Consider the following 20,011-nt stretch of genomic DNA (forward strand, 5'->3'; position numbering starts at 1 on the left):
ACTGGCCAGAATCCAGTCATACAACCGCCTCTTACTACAAGGGAGTTGGGAAATACAGTCTTATGCCTGGGCAGGCATATGTCCAGGTGCAAGTTGTCTCACTGTGGAAAAGAGAGGATGGATGTTGAAGTAGGGGGACAACTCACAGTTTCTGCCACAATTTGTATGTGAAGTATGGTGTGGAGAGTGGTTCATTACAGTAGAAACATGCAACCCTTAGAGCTTTGCTATCAAAGCAGTAAGAATCTCTACTGTGGGCTCAGTGGACTTCCTTGTTTGGAGGTTGAGGGGGTTCCCTCTGGTGGGAACTTGCATAGATGTGATATCTTTGATTATCCTTCTAGTTGACATTGATGAGAAGAACGTGGTTGGGATATTTCTAATTGAGTCAAAGATACTAAGTTATTTCTATCAAGTACTGATAAAATCCATCTGGTATTAGTGTTTTGATTTCCACATTACATGAATATTAATTTTTCTAAGATCCAACCTGTCAGGGTTGGACCATGACATTTGGGGGTCCTGGAATCTACTTGTTCTAAGACCCCATGGCAAAATCTGAAAATATTGTTTTTTGTTTTAAAGACAATATTGAAGGAGAGTTATACATTTAACTTAAGCATAATTGTTTACATAACAGAGCTACAATTGATATGCATTGTGGTTGTGGTATTAATTTCCAATCTCCATCTCAAGGGACTTGGTAGAGAATTGGTCACACCTCTATTCTAATTATGTTTTGGGTATTCTTCAGCATTTTTCATCTTTGTTCTTCTCATCAGCTCTCTTCATTGACCAAGCTGTCCTAATTCCATACTAATCTGGATAGGACAGTGGATTTCCATGATCGGACTTTTGGGGATCATGGTGGGCTCTCCCTCAGCCTCTCTGTTGGCAGATGTTCAAAGTGATGCAATAATCTGTCCTGAGCTTATCTTGTACTTTCAGTACCCCAACCCTGGAATCACCATTTCTCCAAGGAGCCCTGGTTCCTTTTAGTAGGAATGGAATGTGAAGAACAAGGTCTGGGTATTGGAGTGCTCACCACTACTGAGATGTCTAGGCCTTCTCAGCAGACAAACTTGCATGAGAACACCCATGTATATACATATGTATGTTTATTTCTATATCTCTCAAAATACTGAATGCAATGAGTTTACAAGGATAACCCCAGTTCCATTCTAACATCATGGGGTTTATTCTAGTCTTCACTCTTTCTGTATTTACAAATCCCTTCTCCAACAGTGAGAAACCTGGCTTCCTTTTTCCTCGATATATTTACTCATTAATTTAATCCTAAAATCCATAGGTGAAGTACCGCAAAAAAACAAAGCTATTTAGAGTTTGATATGTTTATGGTTCTTTCCTTCAAACTAAGGGAATGTAGTGAAAACATTGTGCTCAAAAGTTACTTGGGTTACCTCAGTGTAGTTACGTTATTCATGTGAAATACAGTTAGGTTCACTTTTTTCTGGTTTACATTCCATTTTAGAGTTCCTTCCCCCATCCTTGTTGGTTTTTCTTTTATTTGCTTTTTGAATACTTAAAATTTCCATGGTTTCAAAGGTCAAAGCTATATGAAAATCTTTCTTATTACTTAAATATATGTATCAGTGTTGATTGCATTTTGAAGAAAAATAGTGTTGAGCTCTGGTGAGCATTATTAAATGTAAAAGAAAAAAGCTTTACTTTTTTCTGTTAATTCTTCTTGTGTATTTTTTCTTGAAAATGAAAGTTTTACCAGGTATAATGCACAATTACCAATTATTTCCTCCCTTTCCGAATTCTTCAGCAATCAAAAATAGAGGCTCTAAAATCAGGGATACAAGGTAAAATTCCTGCAAACCAGTTGGCAGAAATGTGGTTGAAGCTGATCGATGAAGTAATAGAAGACACAAGGTATAGTGATCTTGTTCGTACTTTAGAATTCCCAGCCGTGCTCACCTCCCTTAAACTATAAGGCCTGAGGAGTCTCTAGAATTTTCTAGTGTTTGCCTGAAAAATGAATTTGAATCAGTCAAGCTTCTCAAAAGGCTGTCACTGGAAGAGTCTCTGAATCACCAGCAGGAAAAGCTCCACTTTCCGATCTGGTGCCAATTCTAAAGCAGCTGAGGAAGGCTGAGGTCCCACTCCAGGAAACAGTCCCTGTGCAGCCTCCTGCAGGGGGTGGGGAAGCGGGGAGGGAGCTGATCTGCCTCCCAGCGGTCCTTGTGTGCCCACTGCCCCAAGAAAGGTGACTCCTGGCCCCCACAGAAAATGGGATCTGGGGGTGGGGCATTGGTATTACCATTTAGAACAGTGTTGCGAATTCATAAACACAATTTTAGCAACAGCGTTTTTACTCGCTCTTTTACTGGATGCGTAATGAGTACTCTGGCCAAGCCTCCCTTAGGTGAAGCCAAAAAATTCGACCCAAGCCAGAGAACCTTTCCTAACTGTGACTTAGGGTAACTGCTCAGATCTCAGGGTATTTGTAAATCAAAGGGGGAAGTGATAATTCTAAACTCATTTTAAATGTTGGCCAATAGAGCAGTGGTCAGGGAAGTTCCAAAAGAAAACCATCCATATTCAATACTTCTAACCAGCAGCAGGAACCAGGGCTGTCCAGCACCCCCTACCCCCAACCCCAAGCTCCTAACCCAAAGTCTCCCAGTCTTCTTGTGCCCTCTAGTGGTTTAGCTAGGTAACTGTCATGCAGCTGAGATCAAAGTATTCCTGGGTGCTTGTTTAAATTCAGAGAATTTATATCTGGGTCCCAAGAGGTCATCTCTTCCAGTCCCCTTATTTTATAGATGAGAAAACAGAGGCCCAAGGAGGTGAAATGACCCATCTGAGGCCCAAAGTTGGGTTTATTAGCATAACTTCTTTTCCTGCTACATGTTTCCCACCATCAGCATCTATTTGTTGAAGGTCTTATGTGTGACCTCTGAGCTAGCAGCTTCTGTCTATATTTTTGCCTCAAAGAATCATTTCAGGGACTTAACCCTTCCAATGCATTGCCATAATTACCAATGCAACCAAACAAAAACATTTGGTAATACTTTTCATGTAGAAAATGCCTGTTAATTTTAAGAGATATCTATTTATACTGTTTTTGAATAATCGGTTTTTGAAGAATCCAATTGGGTACTTTTTAATTTTAGGAAATTTGTGTTTAAGGGAAGTCATTTAGGATTTCCTTCATTTAAGAAGCTGGGTAAGGTTCTTCCCGGGTGGACCAGTGGGTAAGACTCCTTGCTCCCAATGCAAGGGGCCCGGGTTCGATCCCTGGTCGGGGAACTAGATCCCACACGCATGCCGCAACTAAGAGTCCCCATGCCACAACTAAGAAGCCCGCATGCCACAACTAGGAGTCCACATGCCACAACTAAGAAGTCCGTATGCCGCAACTAAGAAATCCGCATGGCGCCACTAAGAGTCTGCATGCCGCAACTAAGAAGTCCGCATGCTGCAACTAAAAAGATCCTGCATGCTGCAGCGAAGATCCCAAGTGCCACAACTATGACCTGGTGTGGCCAAATAAGTTAATAAATAAATATTTTTGAAAAGCCAGGTAAAATTCTAACCAATGAAAATTCTAGGTAGAAACAATGTGAGTAGAATTTCCTGGAATAGGTGACATCCTCACCGTGTGACCCCATCAGCAGCCCTTGTGAGAGGGGGGCCCTGGCAGAACAAGTCTAATCCTGGCTCCAGCTCAGCTCTTCTAGTGGGAGCTTGACCTACACAAGTGGTTCTTAACGTTTTTGGGAGGTAATGGACCCCTCTGAGTACCTGATGAGATGATGACAATGATGATGGCAACATCATTGAGACTTTACTATGCGATAGGCATTGCTCTAAAGGCTCCCCATATATTAATTCATTTACTTCTCACCACAACCCTAAAAAGTAGTTATTATTTTCCCACATTTGAAGATAGGAAAACAAGAGGTTAAGTAATTGGTCAAGATCACAGAACTAGTAAATGGTGGAGCCAGGATTTTTACCCAGATAGTCAGCTCCAAAGCCTGTGTTCTTCATCATGATGTCACACTGCATGTCAACACAGACACTTTTCTTTATAAGTTCCAGGGATTCACAGACCTCCAGAGGCCCACCCGCAGACTGCCTAGGGGTGCATGGGCTCTAGGTTAAGAAGCCTTCCGCTAAATGATCTCTAATGTCCATTCTTCTCCTTCATTTTGGGGGTCTGTACAGTGATCATAGGAAGCAAAAGAAGGGAAGGCCAGTTCCTCCCAACTGCTGCTACTGTTTCCATCTTCTTCCCAGTGACTCCATGGGCCTTGAGTCCAACCCAGGGAATTGCTTTGGAATTTTCATCCCCCTGCATTCCCCATGAGAATTAGGAGAGTCTGTCTGGCAGGTCTGCTCTTAAAGCTACATACACTCACCCTCAGCTTAAACCTGGTCACACTTTGTGAAGTCTATTAGGAAATTGATGTGGTTTGTGAGATGGAAACCAACCGTAAATGAACTTGACAGCCCTGAAGCCTAGCAAGCTCTTCTGCATATTCTCTGGTTCTTTTTCCTTTTTTAGATACACGTTGCCTCTCATGGAAGGAAAACCTAATGTCACAGTTCTTGATAATCACATCCAAAAGCTGCGATCCAGAGCTCTCTCCCAGATACACGAGGCGGCTGTGAGGATGAGGTCTGAGGCCACAGAGGTGAAGCCCACACTGGCAGAAATCGAGGACTGGCTCGATAAATTAATGCAACTGACTGAAGAGGTAAGGCTTTTAAACTACACTTGACGTGGAGGAGGGATTCTGTAGAAGGGCACCAGGGATAGAGATGGTAGTAGGACAGTCTAGTGCATTATCTTGCATATTGAGCTAGATCTAAAGCATGGTGAAATCAAGGCATTACTGGGCTGAGGTGCTAATGGATGCATCATTGAGGTCAGGGCAGAAGAAGAATTTTGAGTTGGTTGTCCTAGAAAAGTCTTCATAGTGGACAAATCATTACCAGTGTCATGGTACAATCAGAATATTTCAGTTAGAGTGATATAGTAGCAGATCTGTGTAGTACTTTTGTTTGGGATTGGGAAGACCTGGCTTTGATTCCCAGATCTACCATGTTTAACCTTGGGCAAGGTACTCAACCTTTCTAAGCCTCAGTTCCCCGTATATTAAATGGAGATAAAACACAGCATTGCTTTACGAAGATTAAAGAAGGTGAAGAGTGTAAAGGCCTTAGCACAGTGTGGGGCACACAGCGAGGGGCTCACAGTGAGTGCTGGATAAATGTTGGCTGCCATTGACCTCTGTGGGTTGGAAGAACAAGGGAGTAGAAGACCCTTCCTACTGACCTTCAAAGGCGGGGGGTGGAGGGTGGGTAGTAATATATTTGCGGATAGCAATACATTTGAAAAACACACATGTGATTACAGGAAATTTTTATTTTTTACTTTCTGCTTTGGTATTTTCAAAGTTTTTTTTATAGTAAACTTATATCACCTTTATAATCAGAATAAAAGAAGTTTAAAAAAACTAAGTTAATATTTCATATTTGGAAAATATCAAATTGTGAGGTAGAGATGCTCTATGTCCCATGAAATATATGAAGCCTGTAACCCCTTGACTGCTGTCTATGGCTTTCTTCAAATGATGGGAGAGATAAAAGGGGGTATTTTCCAAAATTCCTCTCAGAGCTCTGTAGATAGGGCCTGTGGCAGGTGAAGCTCCCCTTCTGCTTCCCTCTTTTCCCTTTGGCCAGCCACAGGCTGCCTGCCAGCCCTGCAAGCTGTGGTCCTGGAAGGTGTGAGAGTCAGGAATTTGGGCAGAGCCCTAACCACAGTGTTTCTTTGCTAAATGGAGCCCTGAGGGTCCAGCCTGCAGGGTCTGTGGTGTCTCTGCGTTTAGACTAACTATAGCTTTGCTTTCCTTTCCATCCACCCACATGACCAGCCTCAGAACAGCATGCCTGACATCATCATCTGGATGATCCGGGGAGAGAAAAGATTGGCCTACGCACGCATTCCCGCGCATCAGGTTTTATACTCCACCAGTGGTGACAACGCATCTGGGAAATACTGTGGGAAAACCCAAACCATCTTTCTGAAGGTATGGCTTCGTCACTGTGTAATGTGAAATACTTAAGTGCAAAACCCGTATTCCCAAGAAGGGCTGATTTATATTATTTGCCAGTCATTGAATCGCTAGGGCAATTGTGATCCATTTCAGCCTTTTCTGGCACTTCCTCTAGGGTGGTAATTCCCAAAGTAGCCTGAGGTCTGCTGGCTTCAAACAAGGACACTTCCATAGAAGTCTCTGTGACACTAATATTAATATGGCATTGTGAACGCTTTGCTTTCTGGAATGATTTTCTACTTCTAATGTGAAGCAATGCCTCTCTTCCTTTCTAGTGAGCGTTTGGGAAGCAGAAAAAAAGGGAAGGTAATATAGATAGTCTATGGAATCTATTCCCTAACCAAATGGGTCCTCAAATTGAAAAAATTTGAGAATTACTATCTTAGGGCCGGGGTTCTGAACATTTTATGGAGTCCTAGACTCCTTTAAGAGCCTGATGAAAGCTACTGGCCCTCTCTTCCAAAAGAATGCACATCTCCCATGCATCCAATATTTTGCATCCAATTCAGGGGCTTTGTAGAACCCATAAATCCATCCCAGGACCCTGGATTAAGAACTTCTCTTATGTGCCTAAGGAGAACCAGAGGAGGGCCTGGGGATGGAAACAAAGAGATCCAAATAGTTGCCAGGTGCAGGTTTTTCATCCCTCTCCCTGCCAGACTCCAGCCGAGTTCCTTGGAATTTCAGGGAGAGGAAAAAAATTCAAAAGGAGAAAAAGCAGTCAGGGGAGGGTGTTCTCTTAAAACAGGGAGATACTTTGCTCTTTAATCAAGAGGGTGAAAATAGAACCAGAATGATCATCTTCTTTCAAGTGTCTCTTGGTGGAATAAATTTTACTTAAGATAGAACCACAATGATAATTGACCTCAGCAGTGCGTGGAAGCAAACTGATTAATAAATAAAACTTCACAGGGGTTGGGAGAGCTCTGTAGAGAGGGCCTTTGGCAGGTGAAGCTCCCCTTCTGCTTCCCTCTTTTCCCTTTGGCCAGTCACAGGCTGCCTCCCAGCCCTGCAAGCTGTGGTCCTAGAAGATGTGTCAGGAATTTGGGTGGAGCCCTAACCACAGTGTTTCTTTGCTAAATGCAGCCCTGAGGGTGCAGCCTGCAGGGGTATTCTCTGCATTAGGTTTCTGAACTCAGTGGATAAAACAGCAAAATGCTTTTAAGAGAATGTTGTATGTATTTATTGATTTTGTTAATACTCATTATCCAGCTTAGGGAGTTATTTAATTCAGTGGGTTTTTTGTTGGTCTTAGGGCCCCTTTCACTCTTAAAAAAGCCATTGGAGACCCCAGAAAGCATTTGTGTATGTGGGTTACATCTATCAATATTTACTGTAATAGAAATTAAAACTGACATTAAAAAGTATTTATTAATATATTTTAAAATAAACAATAAATCCATTACAGGTTAACATAAACTATATATTTTTATGAAATGTAATGATTTCCTTTTAAAAATCAGAGAGCAGAGTGATACTGTTTTGCATTTTGGCAAACCTGGCTTCACAGAAATATAACTGGATTCTCAAAACTGCTTCTACATTTCGTCCGATGGACTAAGTTGCTTGGTTGAAGTATATGAAGAGAATCTGGCCTCACACAGATATGTATTTGGAAAAGGGAGGAGTATTTTAATAACGTTTTCAGATAATTATGGGTACTCATCTTTGATACAATACCAAACTCAAGTGGTAGCTTTTAAAAGGTTAATTACAGTGTGGAATCCGATGTGTATCAGTGAACTTTTCATTCTCTGCTACCTTAAAATCCAATTGTCTATCTTGTACTTTGAATGGCTCTTTTAGCCATGCATGATTTTGTAACATTAAGCATTCATTTGGAAAATATTGATTCACTGAGTTATGCAAATCTTCCTAATGTTGACACATTTCATCATACAGTATTTTTAAAAATCACATTCATTGGGACTTCCTTGGTGGCGCAGTGGTTAAGAATCCGCCTGCCAATGCAGGGGACATGGGTTCAAGCCCTGGTCCGGGAAGATCCCACATGCCACAGAGCAACTAAGCCCTTGAGCCACAACTACTGAGCCTGCATGCCACAGCTACTGAAGCCCGCACGCCTAGAGCCTGTGCTCCGCAACAAGAGAAGCCACCGCAATGAGAAGCCCACGCACCACAACAGAGTAGCCCCCACTCACTGCAACTAGAGAAGAACCCGTGCACATCAATGAAGACCCAAAGCAGCCAAAAATAAATAAATAAATAAAAATCCCATTCACTGATATCACTTACAAGAAAAGCCCTTATGTATTGGGATGTTATCAAGCTCACCCACTGAGACAGAAACAAATTTTCCAAAATTCTAATTTTAACTTGAAACCTTGAATTTTATCATTGCAACAAAATACAGTCACCTATTATCCTTGAAATGACAGGCTCACTTTGTTTATTTTCAAGAAAATGTCTGCCTCATATACCCAAGTACGAATAACCATACTTGTCAGCCAATCACTGTTTCAGGAAGAAAAGGTATTCTATTAAAAAAAAAAAAGGGCTTCCCTGGTGGCGTAGTGGTTGAGGGTCCGCCTGCCGATGCAGGGGACACGGGTTCGTGCCCCGGTCCGGGGGGATCCCACATGCCGCGGAGCGGCAGGGCCTATGAGCCATGGCCGCTGAGCCTGCGCGTCCGGAGCCTGTGCTCCGCAATGGGAGAGGCCACAACAGTGAGAGGCCCGCGTACCGCAAAAAAAAAAAAAGGCTAGTTCAGTTCACAGCTCAATTGCATAAGTTTTTTTTCTCAGAATATACACTAATATACAGCAGAATTTCATCACACAAACTATTAAAAAGACGTGTTCAGGGATCACGATTTAGGATTAGCCGTTTTTACTGCTTTATCAAAGTAATTAATAAGTAAAACTGGCATTTTGTTTTCTTCACTGAGAGTGATGAAGAAAACTGTTACTACCAGTGCAGTTCGGTGTTACTGTCTTGATTCCTGCTACAGTGCTTGGAGTTTTATCCACCATTGCTTTTGCAACATCAGTGCAAATGTCAGTACAGTGAAAAAAGCAAGTAACATGCTAGTATGATTAGGAAAATAGTTTTGACCTTGTGAGCCTCCTGAAAAGGTCTCAGGGACCCCCAGGGGTTCCTGCTTTACTTGTTATTTTAATCTTTGCAGAAGGGTCATTTGGAAATATTTTAACTGTACAAACAAAGTTAGACTGCTGGAAACAATGATTAGATGTTCAGTCTACTTTTGTTTTGAGCTTAATGCACAGCCTGTACTGTGCCCAGCATAACGGGTCATGTTATTGTGCGTCTCACAGTACCCACAGGAAAAAAACAATGGACCAAAGGTGCCTGTGGAGCTGCGTGTGAACATCTGGCTGGGCTTAAGTGCTGTTGAGAAGAAGTTCAATAGCTTCGCAGAAGGAACATTCACCGTCTTTGCTGAAATGGTAACATTTAATGACATCACTCTTTTCCTCTTTGTGTGGGAGTACTTTACTCTTCATCCTAAGGGAAAATATTCAGAGGTCAAACCAGCCACCACCATAATCGCTACCTAAAACCCCACATTCAAGGGCCCTTAACGAAGGGGGTAGGGAAAGATTGACTGGAGGTCTACATTGGGACACCCCAGAGTGAGTCACACACAAGCAACCCAGGAGTGAGGACGCTTGAGGGGTGCCGACCTTGAGAAGCCTGCTTGGGGTCTGGAGTGGTTTTTTTTTAATTGAAAATATAGTTATTTTTTGTGTTAATTTCTACTCTACAGCAAAGTGTCTGGAGTCTTTAAACCACAGAAGACTCAATCCTCAGTTGGGGAAACCTCAGAGGGGTTTGCCCAAGGGCCAAGAAAATGCTGCCTAGATACTTGAAAAACAATAGAGATAATTTGTAAATCCTTCACTGAGTTAAAAATCCATTTGGCTAATTAGAAATCTCATTAGAGTTAAACCAATGAAAATAATTTTCACAAACTTTTACAGCTAAAAGTGGCTTAGTTGGATTTTTTTTTACTGGAAGTACTTATTGTAAATTTATTAGATACATTCAGTGGGTCTCTTCTGACAATTTTCAGGTGAGCTCCATTCTTTTACAGATAGGCCTTCATGCTCAAATAATTGCGGAGAAGACTCTCTTCATTGTAGCTAATTTGTAATTGTGTTCCTGCTGCCCACCACGATGCCTGACCAGTGGTTTAGGATTGTGGTTCTGATGTGCTTACTGGGCAAGAAAACCCATGGCCATCTTTTAGTTTTGCTTTTTTTAATTTAACAGTGCCTGGCACATAGTAGGCTCCTATAAATATTTGTTAAATAAATAAATGGTGACAGAATTCATCCATCCACCCCTCCACCCATCCAAGCTTTCAGGGAGTGGTGGCTTTATGTCGGGCACAGAGGCAGAGGCTGAAGATGATGGAGCAGCCAAGCCCGGTCCTCAAGGATCTCGGAATCTTATCACAATAATAAAACCGGGTGTCTTGTTAAAAAGAATCCCACGCCGAGGACTTTGATTCTGTAGCTGAGTTAGGGATTAGCACCTGCAATGTGGGTGGATACGGGGCATTGCAGTCCACTTTGAGAAGCAGTGAAACCCATGGGAAACACACACAAAGTCCTTAGGATGCAAGCTTTGAAGTGAGACTGGAGAGAAATAGAGGGTGGGCTGGAGGCCTCAGGGGAGGCCCTGAGTCACAGATGTTGATGGTCAGTCATCTGGGTGCTGTGGAGGGGGCATCAGAGCACATGTGGGAGGGGCTTGCTCCTGCCCTCCTGTGGGATTTCTTGGCATCCACCTGCCCTACAGCTCTGTGGCTGGGGCCCAGAGAAGCTAGCACTGAGCAAGGAACAACCCTTCCTCTGCTTCCCACTTCCAGATCCTTCCTTGCATAGAGTGAACTCTAGTTTCAACAGGTGTAAAAATGATCCACCCATTTTAGTTGTTTTGCGTGACTCTAGTTTCTCCAAATTCTAACAGCCTCTGAGTACCAGAAGGGGCACGTTAATGACAGTAATGGAAATTTCACTGGTTCTTGCCTTCCTGGGCTAATACCAGACCTCAGTTCTCTGCAAAAATCCCCCCCCCCCACAAATTTCTGGAGGTCTCACTAGTGCTGTCTTAGATATTGCTCTGAGCTTTAGGCACAAGGGGCTGTGAGACTTGGGGGCACATGCATGGCTTCTTTGGTTTCCAAGTGACAAGGACACAGAGTGGAGGAGCAGTTCCTGCCACTTCTACTTGGAAGCCAGCATGGCTGTAGTATCATCCAGGTGAGGACCTTGGCATGGACAAGAGGGCAGCAGCAGCAGTGGAGTTGGGAGCCTCATGTGGCTTTGAGGCCTTTAACTAGCAGCTGTGGGGCGGGACCATTAGCACTCGTGAAGCACCTCAGAGACCTCCAGTTTCCTCGTCAGGCCCCTGCCCAAACTTCTCCCATCATCCTTCAGCCCAAAACTCCCCTGCTGCTTATGCAAATCGTCTTCTCAGTGAGCTCACCAGCAGACAAACAAAGGTATCAGCTTGGACCCAAACAGAGACTCTCACCACTGGCAAACCTCAACCCTCTTTATGGTTGACATAGTGAAAAACAGACCATTGTAGATTTTATAAATCCTATTTTAGAAAGGAATGCCCTGTAAACCTGGGTCTGCCATTGCCACAAAACCTGCTTCCAGAAAGGTCTTGGTCTACTCACCATACTCCAGAGGGGATGAAGGTTCAGAATTCTTAGGCCACATGAAAGCTGGGTGCTAAAGGACCTTCATGTTTCAGATGGGTCCTTTGTGCTGCCCAGGAAATGTACCATTAATTATACTATTGTTTCTGTGGGGAAATGTGCCCAAGTTCTCAGCAGCAGACTTATAAATAAAGTTTTAGAAGACTACATGTTCATAAATTGAGGGCTTTTGTAGGTATCTAAAAGATTAGGTTCGGAGCACTATTTGGAGCCATTGAAAAACATGGTAGAAACAACTAGCATGATATATCAATGTTTACAAAGCACTTTCACAATCATTTGTACATTTGAACTTCAGGACAACCCTACGAGAAAGGTAGTATCGTCCTCAGTTTACAGATTAGAACACTGAGTCTCAGAAAGATGAATGATTTACCGAAGTTGCATAATCAACAACAGTGCAACTTAGGCCCCTACCTTCTGAATACAGAGCTTTTCCCCTTTCCTCATTGTTTAGCCTAGGTCCTAGATGGACTTGAAAATGTATGTGTTGGCTTTATTTCTTGCTCCCTGATGATGTTTCTCCAATTTCTTTTTAATAGTATGAAAATCAAGCTCTTATGTTTGGAAAATGGGGCACTTCTGGATTAGTGGGTCGTCATAAATTTTCTGATGTCACAGGAAAAATAAAACTCAAGAGGGAATTCTTTTTGCCTCCAAAAGGCTGGGAATGGGAAGGAGACTGGATAGTTGATCCTGAGAAAAGGTACGTTTTTCATTTTCTGAGAAAAAAGGATGGTAATGAAGTCTTTCCTTAGAGATTGCTAAGTGAATCTTCGCCATCATCATTCTTGATCATATTTACATAACACCCACTGAGCAGAAGTAAGTCCACAGAAACTCACAGAAACTTGAGAGATGTCAATGTCCCATAATAAAACAAAAAAGTATAACAAGCACCTGGTACTAACATTATTGAGAACTTATTACATGGGAATGTGTGAAGCAGTGGGCTAAACATATGCATTATCTGACTGAATCTGGATTGCAGTCCTGCAAGATAGGTAGTGTCAGAAATCATGAAGAGTCTGAGATTTTTATCCTACTTGCAAGCTAGCAAGGTCACCTGCCACAGTTTCGTGGATGTTGGCAGGAGACTCAAGACTCCTAAAGCAGAGACAAAGGACTCTATTGCCCACAGCAAATAGTGGTACCAGAGTATCAACATTTGCTCCTGTTCTCCAAGCCCCAGTTCCCACAGGGCGACACAAAGAGGGCCAGGTGACACTTGCATGTGAAGTGGATTGTATAATAGGAAAGGAACCCTGAGCTTAGGGCTCCTGAATCCTTTATAATGGGTAGGTAGTGAGCATGCTGGCCCTTTGCTCTGGAGAGAAACACTATGTCTTCTGAGGTTCCTCATATAAACATCCTTGAGAAGATAGTCTGTAACAAAGGTCATGGAGCCTGTGTTTAGACTCACAAAGAATTATCTCCCAACAAAAAACAGTATCTCCACTTTCCAGATGAAACTGAGACCTTAGAGGGATTCAGTCACTTGTCCAAAGGCACACAGACTGTGGGTGAGTGGTGTAGACAGGGCTAGAACCCAAATCTAGCCTGGGCACCAAAACCAGCTCTCAAGTGTTATGCTACAGTCTGCAGGAAACAGTAGAGGGCATAATTTAAGTGGATGAATTGTATGGTATGTGAATTATATGTCAAAGGCTATTATTAAACAGGAAGAAAGAGACAGTACAGGGGGCAAGCATGTGTCCCCTGGAGTCTGGAGGAAACCAAAGCCTGGTTTCTACGTGTTGCCAAAAGCACTGGAACCAGAATGCCTTCTTTTCTCCAGCTTGGGACACTGTACTTGTGTTTGGAGGAAACAAGCTTGTGAAGTTGGATTTTAAGACAAACTGGAGTTTGCTCTCTCTGTCCACATTTGTTTCCCATAATGACACAGGATTAGAGAAGGAGGGAAAGAAGTGTGCTGGGTCTGGTCTGTTAAGACCCAGTGTCTGAGCATGATTGCTTTTAACCCATGACAGCTTGCTTTGGTTGGAGTTGGGGTTGCTGGTGAGGGGAAGGGAAATGGGATTTGAATTGGAAAGAAGGAAGGAAGGTTAGTGAGGACAGGGAAAGGCCAGGGTCAGAGCCTGTCGGAACTGGATGGGACCCCAGAAGTGGCAGCCAGTTCTGTTCTCCTTCTCTGGGGCCCAGAGAAGTGATGGACAAGCCCAATTGATACAAAGGGTGGGAACTTTCTGTTTTCTCATTTCTTTCCAGTGCTTGATTCTAGGGGAGGATACAGCAGGGGAAAGATGTAGAGACAGTAAAAGGAAAAAAGAAACCTCACTTGAGTGGATACCTGGCAGAAGACTAAAGTCAAAGTTGGACCCTCTGTACTTTTTTCTCTGGGTTGTCAAAATAGTTCCAAATCCAAGAGGAAAATTGGCATGGCAGGGTGTCAGTATGGATTTCTCAAGTGCCCAAATGGACTTTGGAGTATTAAATGACCTGGTTTGGCTGTCATCCCTACCTAGGAACTCTCCAGAAAATGTAAACTCCTCCCTTCAGTTTGTGTTACGTAGACCAAGCAAGCCATGAGTAAAAGTTTCCACACTAGGCCCCAGGAGACCGTCTCCATTCCATTTTTTAAAATAGGTGGAAAGAGGGAAGATGACTCTTTATTCTTTTGAACTGTTAGCCAAGAGTCTTGCTGAGAAAATGCTGAATGGCCCTGACCTGACACAGAAACAGAAGCCTGGTCCCTAGAAGAAGCTGCCCACAATGCTGTTTACCCAGTCCCCACCCTAATTACTGGGCAGGAGCAACTCTGCTGATTTGAGTTGTCTGTAATTTAGGGCTCATTGTTTCAGCGGCCCCTCTTCAAAGGAATGTCAAAAGCTATTAGGGCAAAGAAGAGTTTGGAGTGGAGAACCCAAAGGGGTAGGGTGAGGAGGGAACCGGGGCCACCCCCAGGGTATAGATGTCTCCCCACCATTGGAAATAGATGGGGTGGTGGGTGACCACCTTGGGTAATGTTTCTCCTTTGGTAACGTGAGCCTCCTGTCCCTCAGCTTGCTGACCGAGGCGGATGCGGGTCACACAGAGTTCACAGATGAATTGTATCAGAACGAGAGTCGCTACCCCCGGGGCGAGTGGAAGCCAGCAGAGGACACCTACACAGATGCGGTGAGTGCAGCTCCAGCTCCGGGGGATAAGCCCTCCTCTGTGTGAGCTCGGAGAAGCTATCGCTGGATCACCAACCACAAGACGGGGCTGCCCGGTCTCTTCTGCTCCAAATCATGTCCTAAAGCCTTCCCTTTATAACTGGAGCCTCCAAAGCGCATCTGTAATTAATTCCTATAGGAAAGACATGGGGCCTATTTAACTAGATGTTGGTACGTGGTAAAGTCTGGGTTGTGAAATTTTTTTTACTATATTTATTATGGAAACTAGTTTTTAAAATCATAACAAATTGAATGCTCATGTCTTTAGAATAGTCAAACAGCATAAAAGGAAATTAAAAGTAATTCTTCTCCCTGATCCATATCGCACCCCCACCCCCAGAGATAACTATTGAACCACTGATAGCAGTTTTCTGTTCCTATACAAATATATAACTTCTTTTTTCCCCCACCTGAATAGAACTGTGTTGTATGCACAGTTCTGCAACTTGTATTTTTCACGTAATATATCTTGGACATCTTTTGATATCAATACATATAGATCTATGAGCCATTTAAAAAATTCCTACAGAGTGTTTTATTATATGTACCCCTCTATAATTTATTTAACTAATCCTCTCCTTTTGGATATTTAGGGGTTTTCCCCCCAGTCTTTGTTTTTTATAAACAATGTGACAATGAACATCCTTATACATACATTCTTATTCACTTCTGAAAGTTTGTCCATAGGAGAGGCATCTGTTGGCTTGGTCAAGGTTTCAATGCATATAAAATTTTGACAAATATTGGCAAACTACTTTCAAAGAGGTTGTACAAATTTATGTTTCTAGCAATAGCATAGGGGGTTGTTTTTCTAGACACTCACCCTCCCACTTTAACATCTTTGTCAGTACATGAATAGATGGTATCCTGTTGTTATTTCAGTTTTCACACTCTTAAAGTGAAGCTGACTATTTTTCTATGTTTACGGACCTCCTTTATTTCCTTTACTATGAACTTTTTTCATAACTCTATCAGTTTTAATGCAGAACTTAAGTCAATATTTCAAGTAAACTTTGCTCAGTCTTACATGATTAGCATCTACAACCTCCTGTAGCATTACCCCATTCTTGAAGACATGTGTTTTTCATGCTTTATCCATCTCTGATGGGTTCTCTGCAGTATAACCCCTCATAGAGTTGCGTCATTTCATAATATTAAGTTGGACCATATGAAATAGCTTATATTTGATCATTTTTGACCTACAAAAACAATTTCCCGTGGTTTAGCATAACATATTCCCTAATAGTGGAAGCAGAAAGTATTCTTTAAAAATCTAGTTATTGTTTAGCAATTGTGTATTAATAAAGATTACGGCTTTTTCTGAGAAAGATTGATGTGTATGATGGTATTGAAATGAGTGAGTCTGTAGTTAAGTGTGAGGAATTCTATCTCACCTTTGCATCTTATTTAACACACTATGGCTTCTTTCTCTTCTTTTTTTTTTTTTTTTTTTTTTTTTTTTTTTAAGAACGGTGATAAAGCAGCATCACCCAGCGAGCTCACTTGCCCTCCAGGTTGGGAATGGGAAGATGATGCATGGGTCTATGACATTAATCGTGCAGTGGATGAGAGAGGTAACATTTCAGAGCTATTACCTGACCAGGGGCTCTCCAGCAATGCCTTGGTTAAAGTCAAGTTTCCTTGGGAGGGAGGAGTCTCACGCCCCTTCGCCTAAGATGACCAGGTCAGGTGGTGTTTCCTGTGACTATTCAGACGCAAAATCTGAAGGACAAGCAAGTACTTGGACAGGTGCAGGGTGGGGGGCTGTCAAGAATGAAAGATACAAGGTAATGGGATGCCGGGTGGCTGGACTTTGAGATGCCGGGGATCCAATGAGAATTTGGGAGGGGACTGGATTTCGGAGCTTCTCTAGTCTAACCATGACATACCCTCCCTGGGAACATCACACTCAGGGGCCCCCTAGCTCAGAAAGAAGAACTGCAAAATGCCTTAAAAGTCACCCTACTCAGCAGTAATGCAGATTATTGACATAGCTTCTGGTAATGGTATTTATCCTTTTCTTTTTAAACTTTGTTTATTTATTTTGGCTGCGTTGGGTCTTCATTGCTGCGCGTGGGCTTTCTCTAGTTGCTGTGAGCGGGGGCTACTCTTTGTTGTGGTGTGCGGGCTTCTCATTGCCGTGGCTTCTCTTGTTGTGGAGCACGGGCTCCAGGCTCACGAGCTTCAGTAGTTGTGGCATGCGGGCTCAGTAGTTGTGGCCCGCAGGCTCTAGAGCGCAGGCCCAGTCAGTAGTTGTGGCGCACGGACTTAGTTGCTCTGCGGCATGTGGGATCTTCCCAGACCGGGGCTTGAACCCATGTCCCCTGCATTGGCAGGCAGATTCTTAACCACTGTGCCACCAGGGAAGTCCGATATTTATCCTTTTCTACAAAGAGTAATCTAAAGTTAAACGAACTAGAACATTTAGAATTTTCAAGAGAGAAAATTTGACTTTTAAATTTCTTACAAGAGGGAATAGTACACATGAAAGAACTAGCATTGATAAGGAAGGTTTCAAATAGATTATAAATTTCTTGATGATCTTGATGCACCCACCAGGCCTTTTAATAATAGTTAATGTTTTTTGAGTGCAAACTATATGCTAATCATGGTCCTAGTGCTTTGCATGCATTATTTTGATTAATTCTTTTGAAAAAGGTATATTTTACCTTTCTGCTGGGGAAATTGGACCATCAGCAGGTTTACTAACTTGCAAGAAACTTTAAAAGCAAACAGCCCCCATGTGGTGATGCAGGGATTTGAAGCCAGGCTGTTGACTACACAGGCCACGCCCTTCATCACTGTCCCCAAATGCCTCTTGCATTGTGCTTTACTCTTAGATGCACTCAATTACCATGAATGACTGGAAGTAGAAACATGGAGGAGAACCCCAGGGCCACAAAGGAAGCTTCTTGAAGAGGGATCCAGGGAAATAGGGCTGTATTCAGTTTGGCTGATGGCAGCAAAGTGAAAGGAGCAGTGGCGTTCAGTCATGACAGTAGAGAATGTTGGGGGGCAGACAGTGACCAAATGATTCCTGGAACTTTATTTGGCAATCTGGCAAGTGCATCTCTTTTGGATAACCATTCACAAACCCTGTTCCAGGCTGGGAGTATGGAATTATCATTCCTCCTGATAATAAGCCCAAATCCTGGGTTGCAGCAGAAAAAATGTATCATACTCGTAGACGCCGAAGGCTGGTCCGAAAACGCAAGAAAGATTTAACACAAACCACTTCAAGTACTGCAAAGGTAAGAGGAGCAATGGGAGGGAGCTGGGGGCTCCGCCTTCCAGACCACGCAGAACCACGGTTGACTGAACCACGGTTGACTCGGTGACTTCTACAGGAACCATTTACCGGTCAAGGGCCTCATGCCCTGCTCAAGGGTTATAAAAGTGTATCCCCGCCCCAAACCTGCTGATTTAGGAACTCTGGGGGTGGAGCCCAGCGTTCCGTGTTTCAGTAAGTCTTCCAGGTGATTCTGAAGCAGGCTGAATAATGAGAGCCACTCGAGAGGCAGTAGTAGAAACAAATTATTTTGGTAGCATAATGTAGTAGTGGCAATAGCTCAGGACCTGGAACAAGACACCTGAGGATTCAAATCCTGGCTTCATTTCCTTTCTCATCTGCAAAATGGATATAATATGCATCTAATTAGGGTATTATAGTCTTAAATGGAATAGTAATAAATTGAGTGGAAAAATAATACTCATAACAGTCATAAGTGGTATGTTCTGTGTGCTTTTTGTGATGGTAGGTCCTGAATATACATCACCTCCAATCCACAAAATCTGCATTTTTATCCTCATCTTACAGATCATGTTCACAGAGGTTAAATGGATTTGCTTTAGGCCATGTGTCTAGTAAGTGATAAGAGTGTTTGAACCCAGGCTGAGGTCATTCCAAATACGACCTCTTTCTATTCCAAAATGTGCCTGACTCATAGTAGATGTCATGAAGTGTCTTTTTATTAGATAGTGAGCTTTTCAGTACTTCTAAGGTTCCAAAGCTCAGGACCTTGTTCCTAATAAATAATGGAGTAGAATGAATGAGCTAATGAATGAGTATTTGTTTTGTAATCATCCTTATCCTGATAGGGTGAGAAGTTTCTAGAGGCACTTGACTCCCTCCTTCCACATGAGAGCACCGAGGTGAAGTGGAAAGAACACTGAGCCACCAGTCAGAAGACCAGAAACATGGCCCAGTTCTATTCTACCAAAGAGTATTGTTGAGACTTAGATCATGCTCCCTAACCTGCCTCACTCCTGGCTGCATAAAATATGTTGGTGTCACTAGTAATACTGCCAGAAGGTCAATTATAAGATTGTCCTTGACCTGGGTTTTCTGTTTATTTAAAGTTGAAAAAATTAACCCCTACGTGGAACTCTTATTTCTGAGATCATAAATATTATTCAGTATTATTTTACATCTACTAAATCTAGTCATACTTTTAAGATATTTACATAAAATTTCCACCACTGAAATGTCAGCTACAGGAGGGCAAGGACCCTGTCTTTTTCTTCACTGCTTCCTCAGCTCTTAACCCAATACCGCACTTAGAGTTACTGAATGAATTGAAAAAAGACACTGAAAGCGGAGATAATTATATATAGTTTTTACGATTAAAAGTGCTATCGTTGTTAGAAAGTAGTTATTACAGAAGTAATATACCCTGATTTACTTATTAGCTATAGAAGCTATTACCTTAGACAAGACACTTAGACCCTAGGGAGGGTGGTATCGTTTTTTTCCCTCTCTATATAAAATGGACATAATAATATTTTCCAAACTATATCATAATGGCAATGTTCTTATGAGCTAATGAAGTGAGGAAATAGAAAGCAATTTGGAAAAGAATCCATTTGCTTTACCCATTCCCTCATGCCGCTCCCAACCCCTGCTATCAAGTCTGAATAAGGTGCCCCTCCTGATGGTACAGCCACCACTCATTTCATTTCATCTCATTTCACTTTACTTGCCTGCTTATCTCTCTCTATCCCCCCATTCCATCAGCTCTGCAACG

At 42.6% G+C, this 20,011-nt stretch overlaps 1 protein-coding gene across 5 annotated transcripts in view; it reads left to right on the top strand.

Moving 5' to 3' along the window:
- Window positions 1–20,011, top strand: part of MYOF (myoferlin) — a 153,030-nt gene that overhangs the window by 87,064 nt on the left and 45,955 nt on the right. For all 5 annotated transcript variants that reach the window (XR_003002487.1, XM_024739512.1, XM_024739514.1 and 2 more), the window contains 8 exons: window positions 1,793–1,899; window positions 4,541–4,733; window positions 5,913–6,068; window positions 9,392–9,523; window positions 12,354–12,517; window positions 14,835–14,949; window positions 16,456–16,561; window positions 18,093–18,238. Coding sequence is in view for 4 of the 5 variants with exons in the window: in XM_024739512.1 (XP_024595280.1) it covers window positions 1,793–1,899; window positions 4,541–4,733; window positions 5,913–6,068; window positions 9,392–9,523; window positions 12,354–12,517; window positions 14,835–14,949; window positions 16,456–16,561; window positions 18,093–18,238 (1,119 nt within the window). In the remaining variant the exon portion in view is untranslated. The remainder of the gene's footprint in view (window positions 1–1,792; window positions 1,900–4,540; window positions 4,734–5,912; window positions 6,069–9,391; window positions 9,524–12,353; window positions 12,518–14,834; window positions 14,950–16,455; window positions 16,562–18,092; window positions 18,239–20,011) is intronic.

This window comes from Neophocaena asiaeorientalis, unplaced genomic scaffold (genome assembly GCF_003031525.2).
Source record: "Neophocaena asiaeorientalis asiaeorientalis breed wild unplaced genomic scaffold, Neophocaena_asiaeorientalis_V1.1 scaffold597, whole genome shotgun sequence".
Lineage (NCBI taxonomy): Eukaryota > Metazoa > Chordata > Mammalia > Artiodactyla > Phocoenidae > Neophocaena > Neophocaena asiaeorientalis.